Source organism: Ochotona princeps, chromosome 4 (genome assembly GCF_030435755.1).
Source record: "Ochotona princeps isolate mOchPri1 chromosome 4, mOchPri1.hap1, whole genome shotgun sequence".
In the NCBI taxonomy this organism is placed as follows: Eukaryota; Metazoa; Chordata; class Mammalia; order Lagomorpha; family Ochotonidae; genus Ochotona; species Ochotona princeps.
Genome location: NC_080835.1, coordinates 109,250,846 through 109,271,932, shown reverse-complemented (window position 1 = coordinate 109,271,932; position 21,087 = coordinate 109,250,846). Strand labels below are relative to the sequence as shown.

The following is a 21,087-nucleotide window of genomic DNA, read 5'->3' as shown; positions in this document are numbered from 1 at the left end:
CAGTTGTCGGCTGGGGTGGAGAGCAGGTGCTGAGATCATGGGGATGATGTCATTTAGATTCAGATTGAGATGCGTTCAGATCTTGACAGCACCTGGAACCTGGCTAAAATGAAGCAAGGCAGCATCTATGAGCCGTGATGGAGCAGCTCACAGAATGGAAGAGGCGTTAGGTTACCATGGTGACCTCCCAGCTGGAAGTTTCTTTTAGCACGCTGGTTCTCCAAGCATGGTCCTTCTACTGTATCCCCAGGAATGTACTAGAACCATGCCTTCTCTGTCCTCCCTCCAGCCTGCAGGGTCTGGGACTCCTCCAGGGTTAATCTCTAGATAACCCTGATGGCCACAATGGCTTCCGAGCCACCAGCCTAGAGCATGTAAGTGCTGGGACATGGCATGTGAGCTGGGACATGGCAGGCTTGTGAAAGCCCAATGTGGCTGCCTGATGGACTCAGTGGGAAGGCTGGTGACTCAGGCTCCCAGCTGCCCCGTGAGGGCTCAGGGTGAACAGACCTGGGCCCCCATGCCAGGAGGTCTCCTGCCTTGCCAACATACTGAATTAGACCAGACCACTCCATTGGCACAAGGTCACTTTTTAGTTCAGGGACACATTTGCATAAATACTTGAATTGGATCCATCCCTGCAGGTGGCAGTCTGAGAACACGTGCTCTCCACAGCCCTGTGACTCTGGGCCATTCAGGTGATGGGTTTTAATCCTGAAGACAATCATGGTCATTTCTGAAGATAGCTCAGGGTGTGGCCGTGACACTTGTTGGGACATCGGCCACTGACTCCCCGGCTCCACACCTCTCTTGGAATTATTTTTCCCCCCGTCTGAGGTAGATTATTTATCGGGGAAACCAAATAGAATTTTTTTGTTTCAATTTAACTTGGCAAGTCCTTTGCAAACAGGCTGACCCGAGTTTCCTGCTTGGGCCAAGAAGTGCCCTTTTACGTTTTAATCTATGCCTGCTACTTGAACCTGAGCAAGGTCCGGTCGACTAGACAGTTGGCTTTAGGATCTGTCTCCTTTATACCCTCTTCTCCTCCCATTTTTAAATTCAGGCAGTACCCGAGGTGCTGTGGTAATGGGTGACCTGAGTAGGCTATGCCACCTCCATTCCAGGGTCACCATGGCAAGGGCTCTTGTCTGCATATCCCAGCATCCCACAACTAGAGCAAAAGACTGGTCACAGAGGGCATGGCTGGCTTCCGCAGGGCTTGGTATCTTCAGGTTTCAGATCCTTGTCACAGGTGGTGGAGGCCTGGCCAGAGGAGTCCCTGCATTCCACAGTCCGCCGCTGCCAGCCGGCACCGCAGGTGGCAGAGCACTGGGACCAGTCTCCTAATACCCACTCTGTGTGCAGCAGTGGCTGGATGATGTTAGTGGTTGCTCTCTCTTTGCTGTTCTGGAGGCTGAAGTCCATGTCATTAGGAACAAAGAAGGTGTATTTGACTTTAGGGGGAAAGACCTCGCCGGGGACTGTCAACAGCTGCACGGTCAGAGGCTCAGGTAGGGGCCGGAAGCTCTGCAGCCGCTCAAGGGTGGCAATGGAGCCACTGTACTTGAGGATGGTCCCCTTCACCAAGATGTCCTGCTCGATGGCAGAGATGGCCAGGTTGCCATTGAGCAGGTACCGCCCGTCAGCTGTCTTCAGGGCCAGGTAGTTGCCATCATTCTGCACTCCTGGGTGGCTTCTTTGTTTCACATCAATGTTTGTGGCACCAGCTGGGATGGTGACGATGTCATTGTAGCCATAACTATTATAGGGAGAGAGAGATGCAGTTAGGACTGGTGGCTACGTAGTTGGGGGATCCAGGGTTACATCTCCAATGACTGGGGTGGCGTGGGGGAAGGAGACAGACAAAAACAACTTGGGAAGACTGAAGCTGCTGCACCACATTCTAAACTCAGCTCCTCAGGCCCAGAGGAATGTCTCCAATGTTGGAATTCTCAAGGATCGTGGCTTCATTTGCCAACTTTATTTTACATGTTTGGGTTGGGAAGCTTATGCAGATGGTGACAATCGCAGGGGAGGAGGACAGCCCAGAGGGCTGTGGAAGCTGCCCGCTGCAGCCAAGCCTGGCACCTCCTGGCGCAGGGGAGGAGGACAGCCCAGAGGGCTGTGGAAGCTGCCCGCTGCAGCCAAGCCTGGCACCTCCTGGCCCAGGGGAGCTTTCTGCACACTCACTTCTCTGCACTGACGTACAGTGACATGTTGTGCTGTGAGTCGGAAGGCACCTGTTGAGACACGTACAGCCCGTATTCAAGTGCCTGGGTTTTAGATCTGCCTGCGGCCCCTTATTTCAGCTTCCTGCTGATGCAGATCTGGGAAGTAGTGGTGATGGCTCCTGTGATTGGGTTCCTGTGACCCACATGGAAGCCTGGCTCTCGGCTTTGGCTCTAGCCTAGACCTCGCCATTGTAGACATTTGGGAAGTGAATCAACAGCTGAGCTCTCTCTTTTTCTGTCTTGTCTGCCTTGGTTTCTCTGCCTCTCAAACAAATAAATGAAGATTTTTTTTTTTAAAGATCCAGCTATGTGTGACCACCTCCACATCCAGAGCTCAAACTCACAGGAGAAAAATTTGGTCCACACATCCTGTCCCGAATCCATCCAGGTTGGAAATCTCACACCACCTCTTTGAGACAATCAGTTCTTAGTGTTTGGCTAACTGGTCCCAAGTCACAGTGCAGGGAAGTGGGTAACTAAAGCACAATTCTTTGGGGCCACTTTATGGGCATAGTCACACACTGTAGGCACCCTTCTTCCACAGGGACCAGAGACTGTTAGGGAAAATGTTTCAAGCCCTTTGTGGGCATGAGGCTGTCAATGGAATGGAGAAAGTTTAATTCTTTGCTCTTTTTTGGTCACCTGGGTTACAAAGGCTGGGGGGGGGGAGAGAGAGAGAGAGAGAGAAGAGAGAGAGAGAGAGAGAGAGAGAGAGAGAGAGACAGAGAGAGAGAGAGAGAGAGAGAGAGAGAGAGAGAGGATGAAGAGTGAGAAAGAAACAGGAGGGGGGCACAATCCATGAGGTAGAATCCTATACAGGGAACACTTCAGAAACTGAGGGTGAAGCGCTGGGAGGAGAGTGCATGCTCCGGTGGCTGCCAGAAGGGGAAACACCTGCACAAATGGCAGAGTGGTAGAGGGGTGAATGAGGGGGCATATGAAACCCCTTCACCTTGCCCTTAATCTCCAGGAAGTTCACGAAAGAGCAGGAAAAAACTAGTCCAGGACACGAGAGACCTGGGTTTTCTTGGTCGCCATGAATGGTCAGTGTCACCTTGGAAGAGTGTGTCTTGTTGTGCCTTAGTTGCTTCAAGTGTAACAGGGAGGAAACAGCGTTGGTCTTGCCCACCCCACAGACTGATTTAGGAATTAGATGAGACCAGGGAAGTGAAAGCCCTTTGGAAAATCTGAGAAGCTCTGTGAATGTGGGGAATTAGGACGCCAGGAAAGTGCCTGGACTCATGAAAGCACAGAGCTGCCAAGCCTCCCTGCCCCCAGCTCTGCAGATCCATGCGCAGAGGCTTGGAGCGGCCAGGCCCCAAGGCTGAGGGGATGTTCTCTGGCAAACGTGCAGGTGACTCAGCGTGGCTCTCCTGCCAGCTGACTCAGATGCCCCTGACCAGGCTGCCTCTGGCCAGCTGCCCTGGGACCCGTCCTTACTAGGGGCTGCACACTGGGCCAAGCCCTGCATGTTTCCCATCTCACAGTGGCTCTAAAACAGGCAGAAGTGCTGACATCCGATGAAGACCCTACCCAACCTTCTCTGTAGCTGTCAAGTAGCCGCTGCTGTTCAAACCTGGGCCTACCACTGTTCGAAGCCCGTCGTGTTCATTCTTTTTCACCCAGGAACCCAACCCCGGGGGAGCCTCACCTGGAGGGGCTGAGGGAGCCGGAGACCTTCCTGCATGAGTTGCCTTTGCCCCCACACACCCCACATTTGTCCAGCTTCCTAGGCGAGTCCACCACGTGGTCACAGCCAGCTTTGACGCACTGGCCACGCACGCAGATGGCCAGTGTCTCTGGCCCACACAGAGTACCGTCAATCACCTGCAGCAAGAAAAGGTGAGAGAGGCTGTGCTGAGCACAACTGCTGCTTGCAGGTAGGGGAGGGACTGGTGACCTGCTCCCTCTTTGACACAGTATGGCAGGGGATGGATTCTTACCTTGGCCTCAAACACTTTGAACTCACTCCTGCCTCGGGCTCGGCAGAACAACTTGCAGCGGTCCCGGGGGGACACCCCTGCATACTTGGGGACCCACTGCAACAGGTTCCCTTCCAGGTCAGTGTAATTGTAGGCATTGTACTTCTCGCACTGCTGCTCCCGGAAGCTTTTCCCTACGAAGAATAAGGAGTAGGGTGGAGGTTCGCACACATGTGGAAGCAGAGGACTCCACAGGGAAATGTCCAGCTTCAGCACTTCTTTCTTCCTCCTGGCTGGGGTCTCAAAGCCAAGGACAAGGTGCGGCATCACCTGGGTCCAGTGTTCCTGCACATACCCTAACCCTTATTCAAAGGGGCAAGGAGGAGCCAGCCATCAGCCTCTTCCTGGGCTTTCTGGGTTGAGTCCTGTCCATTAGGGAATGGTGCCAGTTCCATGTTACAGATGAACAGTTTTAGAAACGGACGTGGTACCTAAGCCAGCCTGGGAGGCACGGAGTGTTGCATGGGCCTCTACTGGCCAAACTACTCTGACTTGCTCAGGGACACTAGACACAGGGCCAAAGATCGCCCACCTATATTTCTAGCTATGATCTTCCTCCTATACCTCATTTCCTGTAATCCTGGCTGACCACAGGGGAGCCACACTGTGTGTCCCATGTCACCCTTCAAGTCAGCAGGGTCAGCTCTATCTCCTTCCGCTAAATGGTGTGATTTTCTTTTTTTTTTTTTTTTGAAAAGATTTTATTATTATTAGAAAGCCGGATATACAGAGAGGAGGAGAGAGACAGAGAGAAAGATCTTCCATCCGATGTTTCACTCCCCAAGTGAGCCGCAACGGGCCGGTGCACGCCGATCCGATGCCGGGAACCTGGAACCTCTTCTGGGTCTCCCAAGCGGGTGCAGGGTCCCAAAGCTTTGGGCCGTCCTCGACTGCTTTCCCAGGCCACAAGCAGGGAGCTGGATGGGAAGTGGAGCTGCCGGGATTAGAACCGGCGCCCATATGGGATCCCGCGGCGTTCAAGGCAAGGACTTTAGCCGCTAGGCCACGCTGCCGGGCCCGTGATTTTCATTTGGTGGCAGCCCTGTGCACCTGTCTGAGACTGGCATCTGATGTCTCTTGAGCATTTTAGCCTCTCCAGTCACTGTTTCCAATCTGTCTCGGAAACACATACTGGAATCATCCCTCAGAATCTGCGAGGACTGGTTCCAGAATCTGTGCAGACGCCCACATCCACAGAGGCTCCAGTGCCTTCTATAGCAGGGGCAGTATTTGCAGATGCCCTAGACACATCCTCCCATCCACCTGAAATCACCTCTTGATGACTTCTGAGGCCTAATACAATCTAAATGGTATGGATTACTTAGTGAATAATTACAAAAACAGCTGGAACATGCTCAGTCCAGATGCATGCTTTCCCATGTATTTTCAGTCTTGGGTCGGCTGACTCCTCAGTTGTGAACCTGTGGAAATTTGGGGGGAAGACTCCCTACTTGGCACCATGAAGGACTCAAAACGCTTACACCCCACTCAAGCCTCATGGCATTCCAGGGGGCACGTAGCACCCAGCCTCATACACGGGCCCACCTCCTCTCCCCACTGGCTGTACACTGCTCCAGGCCAATCCATCTGAAATAAAATGTGGGTGTTTAGCCCCCTGTTCCTCCACCAACAATGCAGAAATCTAAGCTGATCTCTGTCCTCACTCCACACCTGAGAGTCTGCATCAGCCCGTGAGGGAATTTGCTTTACAGGTGCTCCCAGGGCACGCAGCAGGACATTAAGCATGCAGAAGCCAAGATGTGGTTTCAGCCATTAAGGACCCCTGAGGTCCAGCTTCGGTGTGCTGGTTCATTCTGCTTGACCATCATGGAGCCAAAGAGCATCCTTTCCCATTGTCCCCCAGCCCAGCGCGTTCTCTCACACTTTGCTACCATCTCTGTGCACCAGGTCCTGCTTTGCTCAGTCCTAATTTCCCTCAAAGTTTCTGTTTCAACCATACCTTCTTTCTCCCTGAACTCCTCACGCAGCTGTGCCCTGTTCTTCCTGGGTTAAGACTCAGTTGCCATGCACAAGGAGTTTGGGTCACCAGTTAGACTGTGAGCTCCTTGGGGATGGATGCCATGTCCTGAGCACTTGACATGTTGTGGGCCATGTCTACTGCATGTGGTCCTTAATTGAAACGGCTGACCTGCTGCGTCCAAAGCCATGATGTCATCCATTGTCCTCACCTGCCTGGTCTTCTGTCCAGTCCTCATGCCCCCTTCCTCCCTTCCTGGCACTATGCCACTTTGTATGACAGGGAAACTCTCAGGAAGCTTCTAGATCCTCATGCCACCATCCTGTACAGCCCACAGATTCCTCCCTTCCCCCGGCCCCCCAGACATCATGCCCGTGTCAGTGTTGTCTTTGCACTTGGATAAGCCTCTTCTCATGCCTGCCAGTGTTTCCTGGAGCTGCACAAAGGGAGCTGGCTCGGATGGTAGTGAAAGAAAACCTTCTAATGCTTCCCTCTCCCAAGTCTGCTGCCGCCCCACCACCTCCAGCTAGGTTTCCTAGCATGTACTAGGGCATCAGATTATGCAAAGTGATGCTGCAGTAGTATTGTTTTCTGGGAAGGTTCTATGGGGCTGCTGCCATGATCCTCAGGCTAGATGATTGTTCACAGGAACTGGAGTCAGGAGCCCGCCCCCTGTCTGGGCTGAGTGCTGGCTGGAAAGACCTTGGAGGTCTGGCTCAGAGATGTGCTTTGGAACAGCTTCTCTTCTGCGCAGGATGGGGCTCCCTCCCGCTGCCTCCAGGATTAGGATCTTAGAGCCAGACCTGGGCAAATTAAGCTGGGAGCAACACTCACTGTTTCTGCTTCTTGAGGGACCAGGGTAATTTCTCCCCTTGACTGTCCATCTCTCCCCACTTAATGAGAGCTGTCCCGGGTCACAGAGGGTTGCCCCAGACTTGTGGAAGGCAGGGCTCACTGAGATCTGGCCCACTCTAAGACCTCTGCACCACAGGAGACCTCCCTCCTCCTCCTCGGAGGGCCTGAGTGGCACTCACCGTCTGGGGGGCACTCCTCTGTGTGGCACGACTGGTACCTGGTTCTCCGGCCCAGGCAGTATCTTCCTCCATTCTGAGGTTCAGGCTCTGTGCACTCACGGTGTGAAAACTGCACGCCTCCTCCGCAGGTCCGAGAACATTCTCCCCAAGGTCCCCATGGGGCCCAACCTCCGTCCACCATGGCCTGCAACACACAGTGATACAGGGGCACAGGTATGAGACTGGTTGGTGCAAGCAGGAGGGTATGGTCCTGACTTCTTCACCTACTTATTCTCATCTTGGTTCATGGAGTTTCAAGAGTTCCTCCTCATTGGCTGGCTTTGTGAAAGAGACAGAGGCTATGCAGGGATCCAAGGCAATGCCTTGTCCTCATTGATGGGGTGCCTGGTGGATGAATGGGAGAAACCCTTTGATAGGAATAGGACTGGTCTAACCCACTGGTTCTCTACTGAGGCTCATGCTGTTCTCCAGCAGACATACTGGTTGTCGTAACTGAGTGCATGGAGCTACTGGCAACTACTGGGTAGACACCCAACAAAGCACAGTCTATGGGACAAAGACTAATCCAAGTGTGGGAAGAGAATGTAGAATGGGAGGTGAGCGAGCCTGAGTTTAGGAATTCTGTGCTAGCTCATGGCTTGGAACAGGACTGTGTACCTGACCCGGGCCAGCCTGACCAGGCCCAAGCAAGCTCCCAAGACTCAGTACAAAAGACACATCATGAGGGCAGCCCCCTTATGGTGTTTCCTGGGGCCACCCTGGCAATTGAGTGCTGGGCTGGGACCAGGTTGTGAAACAGCAGATGCTGTTTCATAGCGAATGGCTCCGTGACTTGCTGTCAGAGAAATGCGATCAGTCTTGCAGTCTGGGTGTATTAAGAGCAGGGCAAAGCAGCAAATCGTTGAAAAACCCTTACTGGCAGGGCCTCAGGTTTTTTGTGCAAGTTTTCTATGCCTGGTCCAAGGCAGCTCTGATTCTGCCTCCCCTTGGCCCACGGCAACACTCTCACTCTCTGACCCCTGATTATGAATCAGCTAAACATGAACAGGGAGGTTGTGTGCTCTCCCAGCTCGGTGTGGGTGGGATGCTCCTTCTCGATGCCACCATCTGCACAGTGGATTCTTAATGGCTTCTATTTAGTGAAAGCTCGCCTACCTCTCAGCTGTGTCACCCTCTTGCCAATCTGCTGTGACCTTGACTCCGTGTCAGCCTCAAGAGTGAGGGGCTCCCCGACACCTGTCCTTCCACTGGTTCTGAGTACAATCTCCAAGGGCTCCTCGCCTGGGAGATCGACATGCTAAGCCTGTTTGCCAAGAGTCCAGCCTGTGCTGCAGCCCTGACACAAACAACCTTCCCAGCTGCTGTCTCCTTCCCTGCCATGGAGCCCCCTCCCCTTCCTCCACGGCTGTCACTCACCTTGGGCCACTCCACCTCCTCCTCAGGCAGACAGCGGCCATCCCAGCAGAGCCGCCCAGGCCCACAGGATGTGCCGTCGGCCCAGGGCAAGCTGCCGTTCTTGGTGTGGCACAGGGGCTCGGCACCGTCGGTGTGGCACCACAGCTGGGAGCAGATGTCCTGTGCAGAGGTGTTGGGGCAGTGGCGGAAGCCGGGCCCAAATATCTGCTTGCACTGTTGGTCCAGCTCATAGAGGGCACTGCGGCCTGGGAGGCCCGTGGGGAGGGGCAGGGCCGAGGTGGGGGCATCTAGGAGGCAGTCTCCTGAGAAAGGTTGGAAGCAAAGGGATTGGAACAAGAACAAGGAGCAGGAACTGTGATCTCCTCCTCTGTCTCTGGGGTCTTCCATGTCATTTACCTTCAGATTCTGAACCACAGGATTTAAGGTCTGGCCATCACAGTGTCCTTGATCTTGGGGTAAAACAGCCACAGTGACAGAGCTGCTCTAATTGGTGACTACCAGTAGTAACAGTTGTTTTACCAGAATTGACTTCCTTTGCTACACATGACACGGACATCCAGGCTCACATTCTATGTGCACCTGGTACAAGCCAGCCAATCGCAATAGCGATGCACATCCTGAGGGAGCTGGGGATGGGAATGTGCAAGTAGGTCTGCCTGTCCTCCTTGCTTTGCTTCTCATGTGTACCTGCCTCTTCAATGAGAAGAGTGTCGAATGCACTGCTTCCTTGCTCTACTCCACAATTCAAACACTTGGGACCAGGCACACCCGCCTCTCTGCTCTCACATGACATACTTATTGTCTCTTAGCCATTTCTGAGCTATGATAGGGTCCACCACTCCAGCTGGCAATGCTGTCTTCTCTCCTTTGGTCTATGAACATTCTTCCCTTCCTTCCAGCTCTGCTCAAACCCACCTCTTCCAGGCAACCCTTTCAGACCAATTCTGCCTGCTGTATGATGAACACATCTAACTCAGCACACAGCTCAGGTTGCTGGCGGTGAGGCAAAGACACACGGATGCGGTTGGAGGACAGTAGGATAGAGAATGGCACATCTCCTGACATCTCCCTTGCTAAGTCTGAGATAGCACAGCCAGAAGGAGTCCCCAGATGGGTGCAAGTGCCCTCGGCCATGGAAGGTGGCCCATTGGGCAGGTGGACAGGGAGAAGAAGGAGGATGCCATGTGGTACTTACCATGCCCACCGTCCAGGAGCTCGGTGAGGTACATGGCACTGCAGGGTGACCAGGGCAGCGTCTTGTTCAAGTGTACGAAGAGTGGCGCCATCATGTGGTGCTTGCCCATGGGCCCGAAGAGCCGTGTGCATGGTTTTGAGTCATCGTGTGGCATACTGAGCACGTGTCCTGCGGAGGAGGAGGGAGATCCTGGTCACTCTTCCCAGCACCCATCACTCCAAGCCTGCCCTGTCCCACCCAGTGCTCCCTATATGGCCCAGCAATGGGGATGTGATCTTCACATTTCAGGCCTCACCCTGGTTTTATTCCTCTTCCAGGAAGTTGGCATGGTGAGTGAGAAGCATCCCTTTATCTTTATCTTGCCATCACCAAACATGGCATTTATTTACATCCTAGGGGACCTCAACAAGTTTGTGGAAAATTCAATTAAAAGATAACTTTATTTGGTGCAAAGTCTTGCTGATGTTTTCATAGTACACATTTTCCATGGGCTTTGTGAACATGCCTCAAAAAACCTCTCTGTCAAAATTATGAACCATATTCTGCCAGCTCTACTTTTGGACTGGGGATGGTCTCCCAATGAAACTGTTGAATATGTCTGGACAATGAAATGCTGGACTCTCTGCATGGTCCATACCCGTAATGAAGAAATCATGACTGGTTATGATCTGTGCTACTGTAACAATATGGAGGAATTCAATATGGGGGGAGGATTTGGGGAGGGGTTGAGGGAATCTCAGAGACAATGAAACTGTGTCATAAAATGAAACTGAAAAAAAAGTTATGAATCACGTTGTCGAATCAGGGCTGCCTGTTGTGGAGGTCCTGGGATCTCTGCTACCTGGAAGGGAAATTCACCCTTGACATGGTGAAGCACATATTTACAGAGCACAACTTACCCAGCTCGTGGGCCAGTGTGTAGGCAGCCTGGAGCCCCTCGTCCTCGATCACGGAGCAGCTCTTGTTGGGGTCACAGATAGTGCCGATGTCCGCCACACCCAAGGTGTCACACAGCCCTTCCTTCCCACAGAAGTTCTGCTTGGTGGACGGAGTGAGAGAACAGCAAGTGTGTGCATGTCACCAGGGCGCAGGCCATGGGGACAGAGCCAGGTGTCAGTGTGCATGTGGCATTGTCACCTTTAGACACCCACCTACCAGGCTGAGTGTCACCCCTGTTTAGTGAATTTCTTAAAGACATATTTCCATTTTTTTTTTTTTGAAAACAGCAGAGAGAGAAGGAGGGAGAGGAGGAAGGGAGGGAGAGAGAGGGAGAGAGAGAAAGAGAGAGGAAGAGAGAGACTGTCTGTCTGCTGGCTCACTCCCTAAATCCCTCCAACAGCCAGGGCTATTCCAGGCTGAAGCAGGAGCTGAGAATTCACTCTGAGTTTCCTGTGTGGGTAGAAGGGCTCCCAGCACTGGAGCCATCACGGTGCCTCCCAGGGTGAGCATTAGCAGAGGCTAGAGTCAGGACTCCAAGCCCGGCCCTCTGCTGCAGGCTGGGCATGTCCCAACAGCTGTGCCCAAGCTTGCCCCTCCGGAGTGTTTATGGAGCAGAAGCTCCAACAGGGTTCAGCAACTTGTCTGCAGGTTGAGCCCTGTGGCCTTGCACTGCTGGCTTCTGTCCTGTTTATGACCAAGCCAGCTCCCCATCTTCCTATAATGGAGAGTGACTTGTGAAATTTACATTTGTTTAAAAAAACACTCAAAGACAACTCCTCTCCCCAAGACTGTCGAGATGGATTTCTGAGTGACAGTGAGCGATACATGACTCCCTGTCCCCTCACAGGCTGGCCGCGGGAGTTGGCTGGGACTTTTGATGCTGCTTTGGGAGGCAGCAAGATGGCCTGGGCTCTGCTACAGATGCCACTGCTGTGCAGCACGAGGGCTGTGTGGGTGCTCTGTGCCTCAGTTTCCCCAGTTGTGAAATGCAGATCACACCAGATCTCGCCTGGTGGTGCCGTGGGGAGACCCAAAGTGGTGCACAGGCCCTGGTCCATTTTGTCCCACTCTCCCACCTTTGGCAATGTGTCTATGTGAGTTATGCCAGAAAGGGGTGGTGGGCAGTGTGACATTGTGGGAAGATCCTAAGGGGGACCCTCTGGTAACCTGTTCCTGTTGAATAATCACCAAAGACAAGAACTGCTTCCTTGATTCAACTCCAACCCTCTTCCTGGAGAGTTCAAGTCCATTTCCTCGGGCTATGACTTCAGTAGACAGCTGGTCATAAACTTTTGGAAAGCAGCCCCTACCACATTCTTTTCCTTTCCTTGTAAATACCTCACACTTGTCCTCATGACCCCTCTCGTCACTCCCAGCAAGAGGCTTGTGGCATCCAGCTGGGGCCAGCAGCGACATGGTTCCCATTTCCAGGCAGGCCTAGAGGCCCTCCCTTTGATCCACCCCCCATTTCTCTGCTGACCTGTCTGGTGAGCAGGATGGCCGTGTCGAAATGCTCTGGGTGCCGGTCACTGGGCTGGTTGAAACGCCGTTGCCAGTTGCAGAAGTTGCGCAGGGTGAGCCCGCCATTGTCTGAGACCTCTGGGCCCCATCTCTCATCTTCTACTATCAGCACTTTGACCACCAGCAGGTTGATGGAGTTCCTGATGCTGGGGTGCTTGTAGATGCGGGCAGCCACTGACATCAGCGTCAGGATGTGGTTCTGCCGGGAGGGAGGAAACAACAGCGGAGCAATGGGTTCTCTCTCTCGGCCCTCAGTCTGCTGCCTTGCCTCATTAGGGGCCACCGACCGTGCGCCAAGCCTGGGATGCACACTTGGTATACAGCAGTTGGCTGAGACGTGTGGTCTCCTTTCATTTCACACATGCGGAAGCCGAGGCTTAGGATGGGCCCCAGGTCACAAAGCCATGTGGGTGCAGGGCCACGTTGATATGCAGACTGTGTGGCTCTAGAGTGGATGCCCATGTGGCTGTCCTGCCCCAGGGATCTCTTGCAGTGGCCTCCTTCCCTGATTTTTCAGCAGCGGACACAAAAGGAAGAGGCAGGCATGCCTGGGGCTGGCAGTGTGACTGGCTGAGCCTTCTGCCTTCCTGCCTGCCTCACCTCTGCCTCGCTCCTATGACTACCAGCTCCCATGAGGCTCTTTCTCTTCTGTGATCTGGAAAGTGGGTGTGGAAGGAGGAGAACAAGAGAGGGACATTCCTTCGGGGAAGGAAGCCCATTATTTGTGAATGGGATCTGTCTGTTCACCTCATGGGCTACAAGCCAGGTATTTTTGTCAGTCCTACAAATGGGTTGGCAGGGTACTAAGCACAGGTTACTTAGCATGTCAAGCACTCCAGCTATGTTTAGGCTGATGTAAACGCCTTATCAGCAGGACTGAAACTTGGCACTAGTTTCTGGAGTTGTATTCCCAAGGGAGAAAGAACAATCCTATCATTATGCAATTGGGAGTGTGTGCCGAGGGATGGTAGCTTGCTGGGGCTAACTCCTGGCCAGGTCTGAACTGCTTCCGGAGAGCGGGAGGGGACAGGAAAGAGTGAGAGCCAGCATCTGATGGCTCCAAGACCCAGTGGCAACCTCTGTGACTGTCCTCCCTAGACTGCCTGCTGATGAGTCTGACAGTGGGGGAAGACAAAGTTTTACAAAGGTGAGAAGCTGAGAGCTGCCAGCCAGTGGGCTGGCTCGAGTCAGACTGAAGCATAGTGACAAATGAAGTAACAGGAATGGCCTCCATGAAGACTAAAAAGAGATGGTGCCTGTGGACTGCTGCCTGAAAGTCACGATGGAGCAGAGGAGGAGTTTCTGGCACCAAAGATTCTGGCACTAAGCTCACGTGAGCGCCTTCTCAAGGCCCCACCCAGCTGTCTGGCTGAGCTGACTCCAGAACACTGAGCTTCAAGGCCACGGGTTGGACTTGAGGTCACCTGAAGGTCTTCCTGGCCACTGACCATTACAGAAGATAACTTGCATTATGAGAGGGTTGCAAGGATTCCATGGTCCAATGTTCCCTGCGAAACTCAAATTCCAGCTGTGATGACTCCTCTGGTCTCTCACCTCTCTGAGAGGCATGGCTGCCTCCAGCATCTTCCCCTCTAGTTGGTCTCTGCTGAGAAACAGCACATCTGGGCCTAGGAACCTCTGATTCTCCACCAATCCCCTGAGCTCACAGGGCAGGCCTGCCTTCTGGTCCTGCGGGGCACAGTCTTGGGAGCTGGTCAAGAGAAAGGTCAGATGGCTTGTGCTACCATCTGGTGTCTATTTATACCTCCCCACGCAGGCACAGGCGCAGGCTGCTACTGCTGAAGAATGTGAATGAGTTCCTGTCCCCTGTGGACTGGGAGGGATCCAGTTTAGCAGGAAACCACCACAAATATGGATGCCCATGGTCAGTCAGCCAGGGGTAGCTGCAGAATCCTTCATTGCTCTTGAATAACATGGGATCTGGCGTCTTTAGCTTCTGTTAGGGAAAGGTAGCATTTTTCAAGGGGTCTACTCCTCTACTGGTGTGTCCAGGATCTGGGAAGGAAACAGATGCCCAGGCCAGCTGGGATGTAGTTCTCTTACTTTCTGGAGGCACAAACAAGGATTCACCTCCCCAGAGCTCTCCCTGGTAGCCAAAACCAGCCACAATGGGAGGCTTGGGACTGAGCCTGGGCCAGATGCATTTCTGGCAGTTTCTTCTCCCGTCTAGGTTGTCATCTGTTGTGTTTTGCCGACCTGTAGCCTTAGCACACTACAAGCGCTACAGCTCTCTCTTGTGTCGTGCCTTGGGAGGACAAGAGAAGATTGACAATAGTAAAACTGGGACCTGAGTGCCCGGCACTGTTGATCTTCCCTCCTGCCAGCTCTGTAGGGCTGAGCCTATTCTGTATATTAGGGAGAGGCCAGGGGATCGCAAAGAAGCAGGAGTGGAACAGAGGGTCCTGCATAGACACTTTCATCTGTCCTTGTTGCTCTCAACACAGCAAAGGGTGATGACGCCCCACCAAAGAACACACCTACAGGTTCAAGTGCTCAAACCTCGGCTGGCACCCTCATGGTGGGTGGCCACACTGACCTCCCCACGCCAACAGATGGCTTCCATCGCTGGAGTTTCCTTCAGGGGCTCTGCTGTGCATCTACTATGTTCTGGGCACCAAGTCAGGTGCTTTCCATATTTTGTTACATCCTTGAGGCAACGCTGGCAATTGAGTATTCCTGCTCCTATTTTGCTGGTGAAGAAACTCAGATACAGAGAAGTAGGTTAACTTGCTCTACAACTCAGTCATTTCTAGTTTTTTTTTCCAAAGCTTATGCCCTTGATTGCTACCTGCCTGCCATCTTGGCAGCTATAAGAAAACCACAACCTCACCAAACTGAACTCCAAGCATACCAATAAGCAAGCCTGCCCCAGTTCGAGCCTGGACATAGCCCATCTTTTGGGAGGGGGAGGGAACCACATTTGGGTATTAAGGTGTTTTCTTTCAGAAACATTTCCTATCTGATCATTCTGACTGCAGATGGTCTCAGTGATGGGGAAGATTCGTTCTTTTGCTAGTGGGAAGAATATAGTCTGTGCCTTTGAGGGGGTCTTTGAAAAGTTGGTGGAAGAATACTCATTGTGAAAAACCTGTGTTTGGATTTCTAGGGTTTCTGCACCAACATATATTTATCTTTTCATCCAGTTTTCCATGAACTTTTGGAGGTGTACTCCAGTAGCACTCATCTACTCATTTTTCACCCATGAAGACTCAGAAAACGACAGAGGTGGCAGACAGGTGTCTGTTATTCCAACCAGGGACATTCTTGCTGGCGAAAGATGATAGTCTTAACACTTATGCCAGAGCAGGTATAAACTGGGATTGTAGGGGCGAACTAGGCTGTCTGGCCACTTTAGTAATTGACTATCTTGCGGGAGACGTTTTCCCCAGAGAACTCAGGCTGAGGGCAGATGAGAGGAGATGGCTAGGGCAGTCCTCCCTGGGAACAGCCCCTTAGCAATGCTTCTGCCTGCTTTGGGGAAGGGCAGCACCACTGCCTTTGAGGGATCTCTTCTTGGAGGAGACTTGGTGGGATGGGATTTCCCAGGGCACGTGTGGGGCACTGCTCAGTAGGACGCTTCCTCCAGGGAATATTTAGTAGTGGCTGGATCTAGAGTTAATGGACTCTTCCAAGGTGGTCCCTCCTTTCAAAAAGCCCCTTTTGTCTGAGCTCCTCAACTCTGAAACCTTATAAGAAGGTGGGCGGCAGGAACCCCTTTTGTGAAGGGATTAAGTCAGCTGCATGGAGCAGACTCGTGGAAAACTTGACAGTTGCCCAGCAGCCTCCAAGCACAGTTAATTCTTTCTCTTAGTCCAGAAGGCCCCGAGGGTCTCACACTTTGACTGCAAGTCTTGGGCTTGCGCCATGACATAGACTAGTGCTGGTGGGTGAACAGAGGCATGGACCCTTAGCGCAGCAAGAAGGTTGCATGGTGCAATAACAAAGAGGCCTGGCCGTGGACTCAGGCTGGTGAGGCTGGGCATGCAGATTCTGTCACCTAGGAGCTTCGTGACCTTGGCGGTGCCTTCTGTGAGCTGTGTGTTTCCCCTCTGCCTCTCTCACATTTGTTTGCATTGAGGCAAAGCCTGCAAAACCGCTCTGTAAACTGTAGACACTCAGAGGAGGTGAATGTTCTGGAAGACTGGCTCACCCTGGACACTGGGAGTAGAAGTGTTTACCTGGGCCTGGCGCGGTGGCCTAGTGGCTAAAGTCCTCGCCTTGGATGAGCTAGGATCCCATATGGGCGCCAGCTCTAATCCTGGTAGCTCCACTTCCCATCCAGCTCCCTGCTTGTGGCCTGGGAAAGCAGTCAAGGACAACTCAAGGCCTTGGGACCCTGCACCTGCATGGGAGACCTGGAGGAGGTTCCTGGCTCCGGATACGGATTGGTGCAGCTCCGGCTGTTGCACTCACTTGGGGAGTGAATCATCAGACGGATGATCTTCCTCTCTGTCTCTCCTCCTCTCTGTATATCTGACTTTGTGATAAAAATAAATAAATCTTAAAAAAAAAAAAAGTGGTTACCTGGCCCAGGGGTCCTGCTATGGACATGAGGACATCTAACCTCTAGAGGGAGCACAGGTTCTCTGCATCACAGTCACACTTCTCTCTCCAATGACTAAAACACCCCCAAGCTCTTTCCACCTATAGGAATTGAGCATCAGGAGACTGGCTGCAGTTCTCTGCAAAGAAGTGGCTTCTTTCTGGGGAGCCACAGGAGTCAGGTGTAGACAGGGCAGGCCTTTGGCCATCAACCCTTAGTTCTCATTTCTCTCTTGACTGAGCTTCCCAAGGAGACTGAACGAAGTTCAAGCCTGTCCTGCTAGCATCTCCCTTTGAGGCTGGCCAGAGCCCACTGCCAGGAGTGAAGGGTGTGTGTGTGTGTGTGTGTGTGTGAGAGAGAGAGAGAGAGAGAGAGATAGCTATCAGTCCCTCCTTTATCCCAGTAGGTGGCAGCAAACATGCAGGTGGCAGGACTGGTCCAGCTGAGAGAAGACTGCCAAGTAGATGCCCTAGCAAGGACCTCAGCCTTCACAGGTGTCCAGCACCTGTTCTCGTGAGCCCTGCCGGTGAGCTGGCTGGATCCACAGGGTGCCTGTGAGGTAGTGAAGGGTCCAGACATGTGAGTATGTGCAGGTTGGGTAGGGGCAGCGGCAAGCATGAGCCAGGCAGTCCAGCCAGGAGTTCCATGAGGATAGAAGTATTCCACATGGCTCTGCCAACTTGCCTAAAGCAGCGAGCCCAGATCCCAAGCTGGAGTGAAGAAAACGTAGTACAGAATCCAGCTTGGCCTCCTACCATCAGTGTCCCAGGGCCCTGAGCCTGGCACCCAAGTATGTTGTGTGTCTAGATAGCAATGAGTTCTGGAGATGCTGGTATGTCCTTGAGGCAAACATAGTGTCAAGAGGATGATTTTAGAGAATCAGACAATGGGCCAGCCCTGGGGACAGCATTTGGACTGAAAAGCTAACTTTTGCTGCTGTGCTGGTTGGCTTCCTGATTTTGCTTCCAAGGCATAAGTTGGGGCACAGCATCCCAGCTCCGGTATCCAATGAGCATGTCTGCCTCCTTTTGGTGACTGGCATAGTGGTCCCAAGGTCTTAATGAAACAAGAGAAGCCTTCTCCCCACCCCTCTCCTGCTACCCTCGAGCACTTCTTCAGTAAAAGTCAGTTAAAGTAGCTAGTGCCTCTCCCTGCTCCTGGGTTAGGCAGGAAGCAAATATTAAATCAAAGCTCACATGGCAGACTGCCCTGCCAGCTCAGAGATGCCTCTCAGTGCCTTGAGACAGATTCCAGCAGGGCAAGCAGGGGAGCCTTCTATCCTCTAACACCCCATTAGGGGACAGAAGAGCAGCCACATGGACCTTCATCTGCAACATCTCTGCACTCCCCATCTGTTTGTCTGTATCTTCTCCACCCTGCACTTCCTGGTGATACACAGCAGGTGAGAAGTGGACCACTTTACACCGGCTAGGATGTTGCTCTTGGAGCTCCCAACAGGTGGTCTCAGCCCGAGCCTTTGAATGGCGTCCTGGTCCACAGATGCCATTGAAGTGCTAGCTAACCTGTTGCTGTCCTTTTCAGGGACCCTGATCTCTGTGCAGGTCCTGGTTGTCCTTTCCCTAACAGAAAGGAAATGCAGCTCTCTCCTGGCCCCCAGCCCCTCTTTCCCTCCTGGGAAGACTTTGCCTGCTCTTTCGAGGGGGTGTTGGGGCTTAGGAGGACAGGGACACCTCCTGTCTTTTCAGCACCATCTTTGTATCTCGTGAGCCAGTCTGGCTTCGGCAGCCATCCCCGGATACAGGGGCTGCAGCTGGGTTGAGTACTGAGTGCAGGCTGCCGGCAGCTGGCAGACCAGGAAAGGTAAGTAGATCTTTAGCTCCTGCAGAGTCGTAGTAGCAAGAGCTCATCTCACCCCTCTGCTGTCTCTCCTTTGCACTGCTCCCAGGCAGAAATACTGTTTCCTTCCCAGCTTGGGCTGGATGCCGGCACTGCCAAGTTGTGCTGGGGCTGTGTGCCAGGTTGGCGAGGTAGTCCCCACCCCTTGATCAGAACCAGCTGGGCACACAGGAGTTGAGCAGCCCCTTTCCAGGTGCAACGCCCTCGGAACGATGTCTTTTAGGTATGGTAACCTCAGTTCTGAACTAAAAGGGAGTCAATCAGCCAGGTTTTTCCATGCCCACTGCCTTTCCTTGAGAACCTTTGGGATTTGGAGCCGCAGAGGGCTAGGGAGAGGGGTGGGGTGGGTGCTTTTCCAACGTGTTTCATTTCCATCTCTTGGGAAAAGCAGGTGCCTGGGGCACACGGTCAGTCCGCTTTCAGCGCTGCTGACCCCGGCCAGGTGCTGCAGGGGACTCGGCATGAGAGGGCTGCGGGGAGGAACAGAGGGAACCTGCGGTAGTCCTCCTCTCTGTATGGGAAGGTACCGGGGGATTGGACCAATAGAGGAAGACACTTCGCTGGCTGTCAGAAAGGAGGGAATGTCGCTCAGCAGGACTATTTTTTCCGAGGAGTTGGGGAAAGAAGCATTTAGAGATGAAACAGGCACCAGGAGACCTCCCCAGGTGCTTCGGGGAGCCTACCTGCAGGTCGGTGCCATAGAAGGCAGCCATGGATGCGTCGGCCACCAGCAGCGTTTCCACGAAGCGAGCCTCAGACACAAACCGTTTGGTCCTGCTTGTGGCCCCTAGAGGCTGGGGCAGCTCGCGGGCGCCTTCTGCGCCTTCTTTGGCCACCTCCTCCTCTTCCTCCTCCTCCTCCTCCTCCTCGGCCTCCTCTTCCCTCTGTTCGCCGGCTCCGCTCTCCTTTGCGGTTTCCACCTCCCACGCCGGCTCTCGACGCGGGGGACTGGCCTCGGCGGTCGCGGCGAGCCCGGGGTCCCCCCATCGCTGCAGGCGGTGCGGCTGGCCCAGGGAGCTCCCAGACCCCTGCGGCTCGATAGTGAACTCCTCCCCATCCAGCAGGAAAGAGCCGCTCAGCCCGCGGCACAGGCTGACGGCCGCCAACGACTCGGGTTCCCCATTCACCGTGCCGGAGTAAAAGCAGCTTCGCAGCCCTTGCTCGTCCCCGGCCACCCCAGCAGTGTCCCCGAGCCTCTCGATCTTGAACTCGGGCGCCAGGAAGCTGGCGTCCGGCGCCAGGCGCAGCACGAAGCCCTTGCCGAAGGCGGACAGGTGGAGCGCGAGCTCGCCCGCGCTGCCCCGCAACCGCGTGGGCACCACCAGCTCCGAGGCCTGACCCCCAGCCCCGGACCGGGTCGGGGCGCCGCGGGTGAGCGGTAGCAGCGGTGGCAAGAGCAGCGGCAGCAGGAGCAGGAGAGGCGGCCACCGGGGGGCGGCGGCGGGGAGCATTGGGGACAGAGGCTGCGGCGCGCGCGGGACAGAGAATGAGCCCGCCCGGCTGGGCAGGTGCTGGCGGAGCGAGTGCGGCTCGGCCGCTGTCTCCAGGGAAAAAAGAGAGGAGAGAGGAGAGAGGAGAGAGGAGAGAGGAGAGAGAGAGAGAGAGAGAGAGAGAGAGAGAGAGAGAGAGAGAGAGAGAAAGAAAGACTGACTCTCGGCTGCTGGGCCGGCTCGGCGACCGCGGTCCCCTGGCGGCCCCTCTCGCCCGCTGCGCCCGCCCCGCCGAGTGCGAGCAGCTGGCGCCCCTTGCCGCTCCTGCCCGGCGCAGCCGCCTCCTGCCGGCCTCCTCCCCGCTCCGGGAAGCACCGAGTGGGCTGCCGAGCCCTTCGTATTTATACTTCCTTCCCGGCTTTGACATAAGAGGTTTATTTTTGATCTCTCACTATTCCTGTTTCCCCTCCCCTGGGATCAGGGAGAGGAGCTGCAAAGAGGGAGAGACGGAGGAGGGGGGAAAGAGATGAAATGTAAAACCAATCAGGAGACCCGCCCCGGTGGAGTGTTAACTGCAACTTTCCTCTTCCCTTTACACCGACCCACGTTAACTCCTAAGGCGCTGGTCTAGCCCTTCACCCAGGGGTCACGGGGACCGTTCCGTGCTCGGAGGCCACATGCCTCCCAGGGACTCCTGCGTGACAGCCTCAGGATACTGTTAGGGACCCCGCAGCCTCGCCCCCGGTGGTGAGTCGAGAAGATTCTCTAGCTTTCCATAGCAGAGTGCAAGCGAAGAGGTGCGAAAAAGCATACTAAAGTCGTGCTTGCACTGTTCAGCGTTCCTAACTCTCACTTGAGAACTGGCAGGGTGGGGGGTCGGGATGGGAAATGAAGCGATTTGGTCAATTCCCCAAAGATGGAGGCGATAGAGGGTTGGTGG

At 54.0% G+C, this 21,087-nt stretch overlaps 1 protein-coding gene across 1 annotated transcript; it reads right to left on the bottom strand.

The window, feature by feature from the left end:
• Positions 1 to 437: 437 nt before the first annotated feature.
• On the bottom strand, positions 438 to 20,247 carry ADAMTS8 (ADAM metallopeptidase with thrombospondin type 1 motif 8). The gene is made up of 9 exons (XM_004593277.3): positions 19,401 to 20,247; positions 12,256 to 12,495; positions 10,736 to 10,871; positions 9,837 to 10,004; positions 8,642 to 8,943; positions 7,226 to 7,409; positions 4,175 to 4,347; positions 3,883 to 4,058; positions 438 to 1,759 (listed from the first exon to the last, which is right to left on the bottom strand). Exons 1-9 carry the CDS (start codon positions 20,166 to 20,168, stop codon positions 1,189 to 1,191), a joined length of 2,718 nt encoding a protein of 905 aa, XP_004593334.2. The 5' UTR covers positions 20,169 to 20,247; the 3' UTR covers positions 438 to 1,188.
• Positions 20,248 to 21,087: the final 840 nt, after the last annotated feature.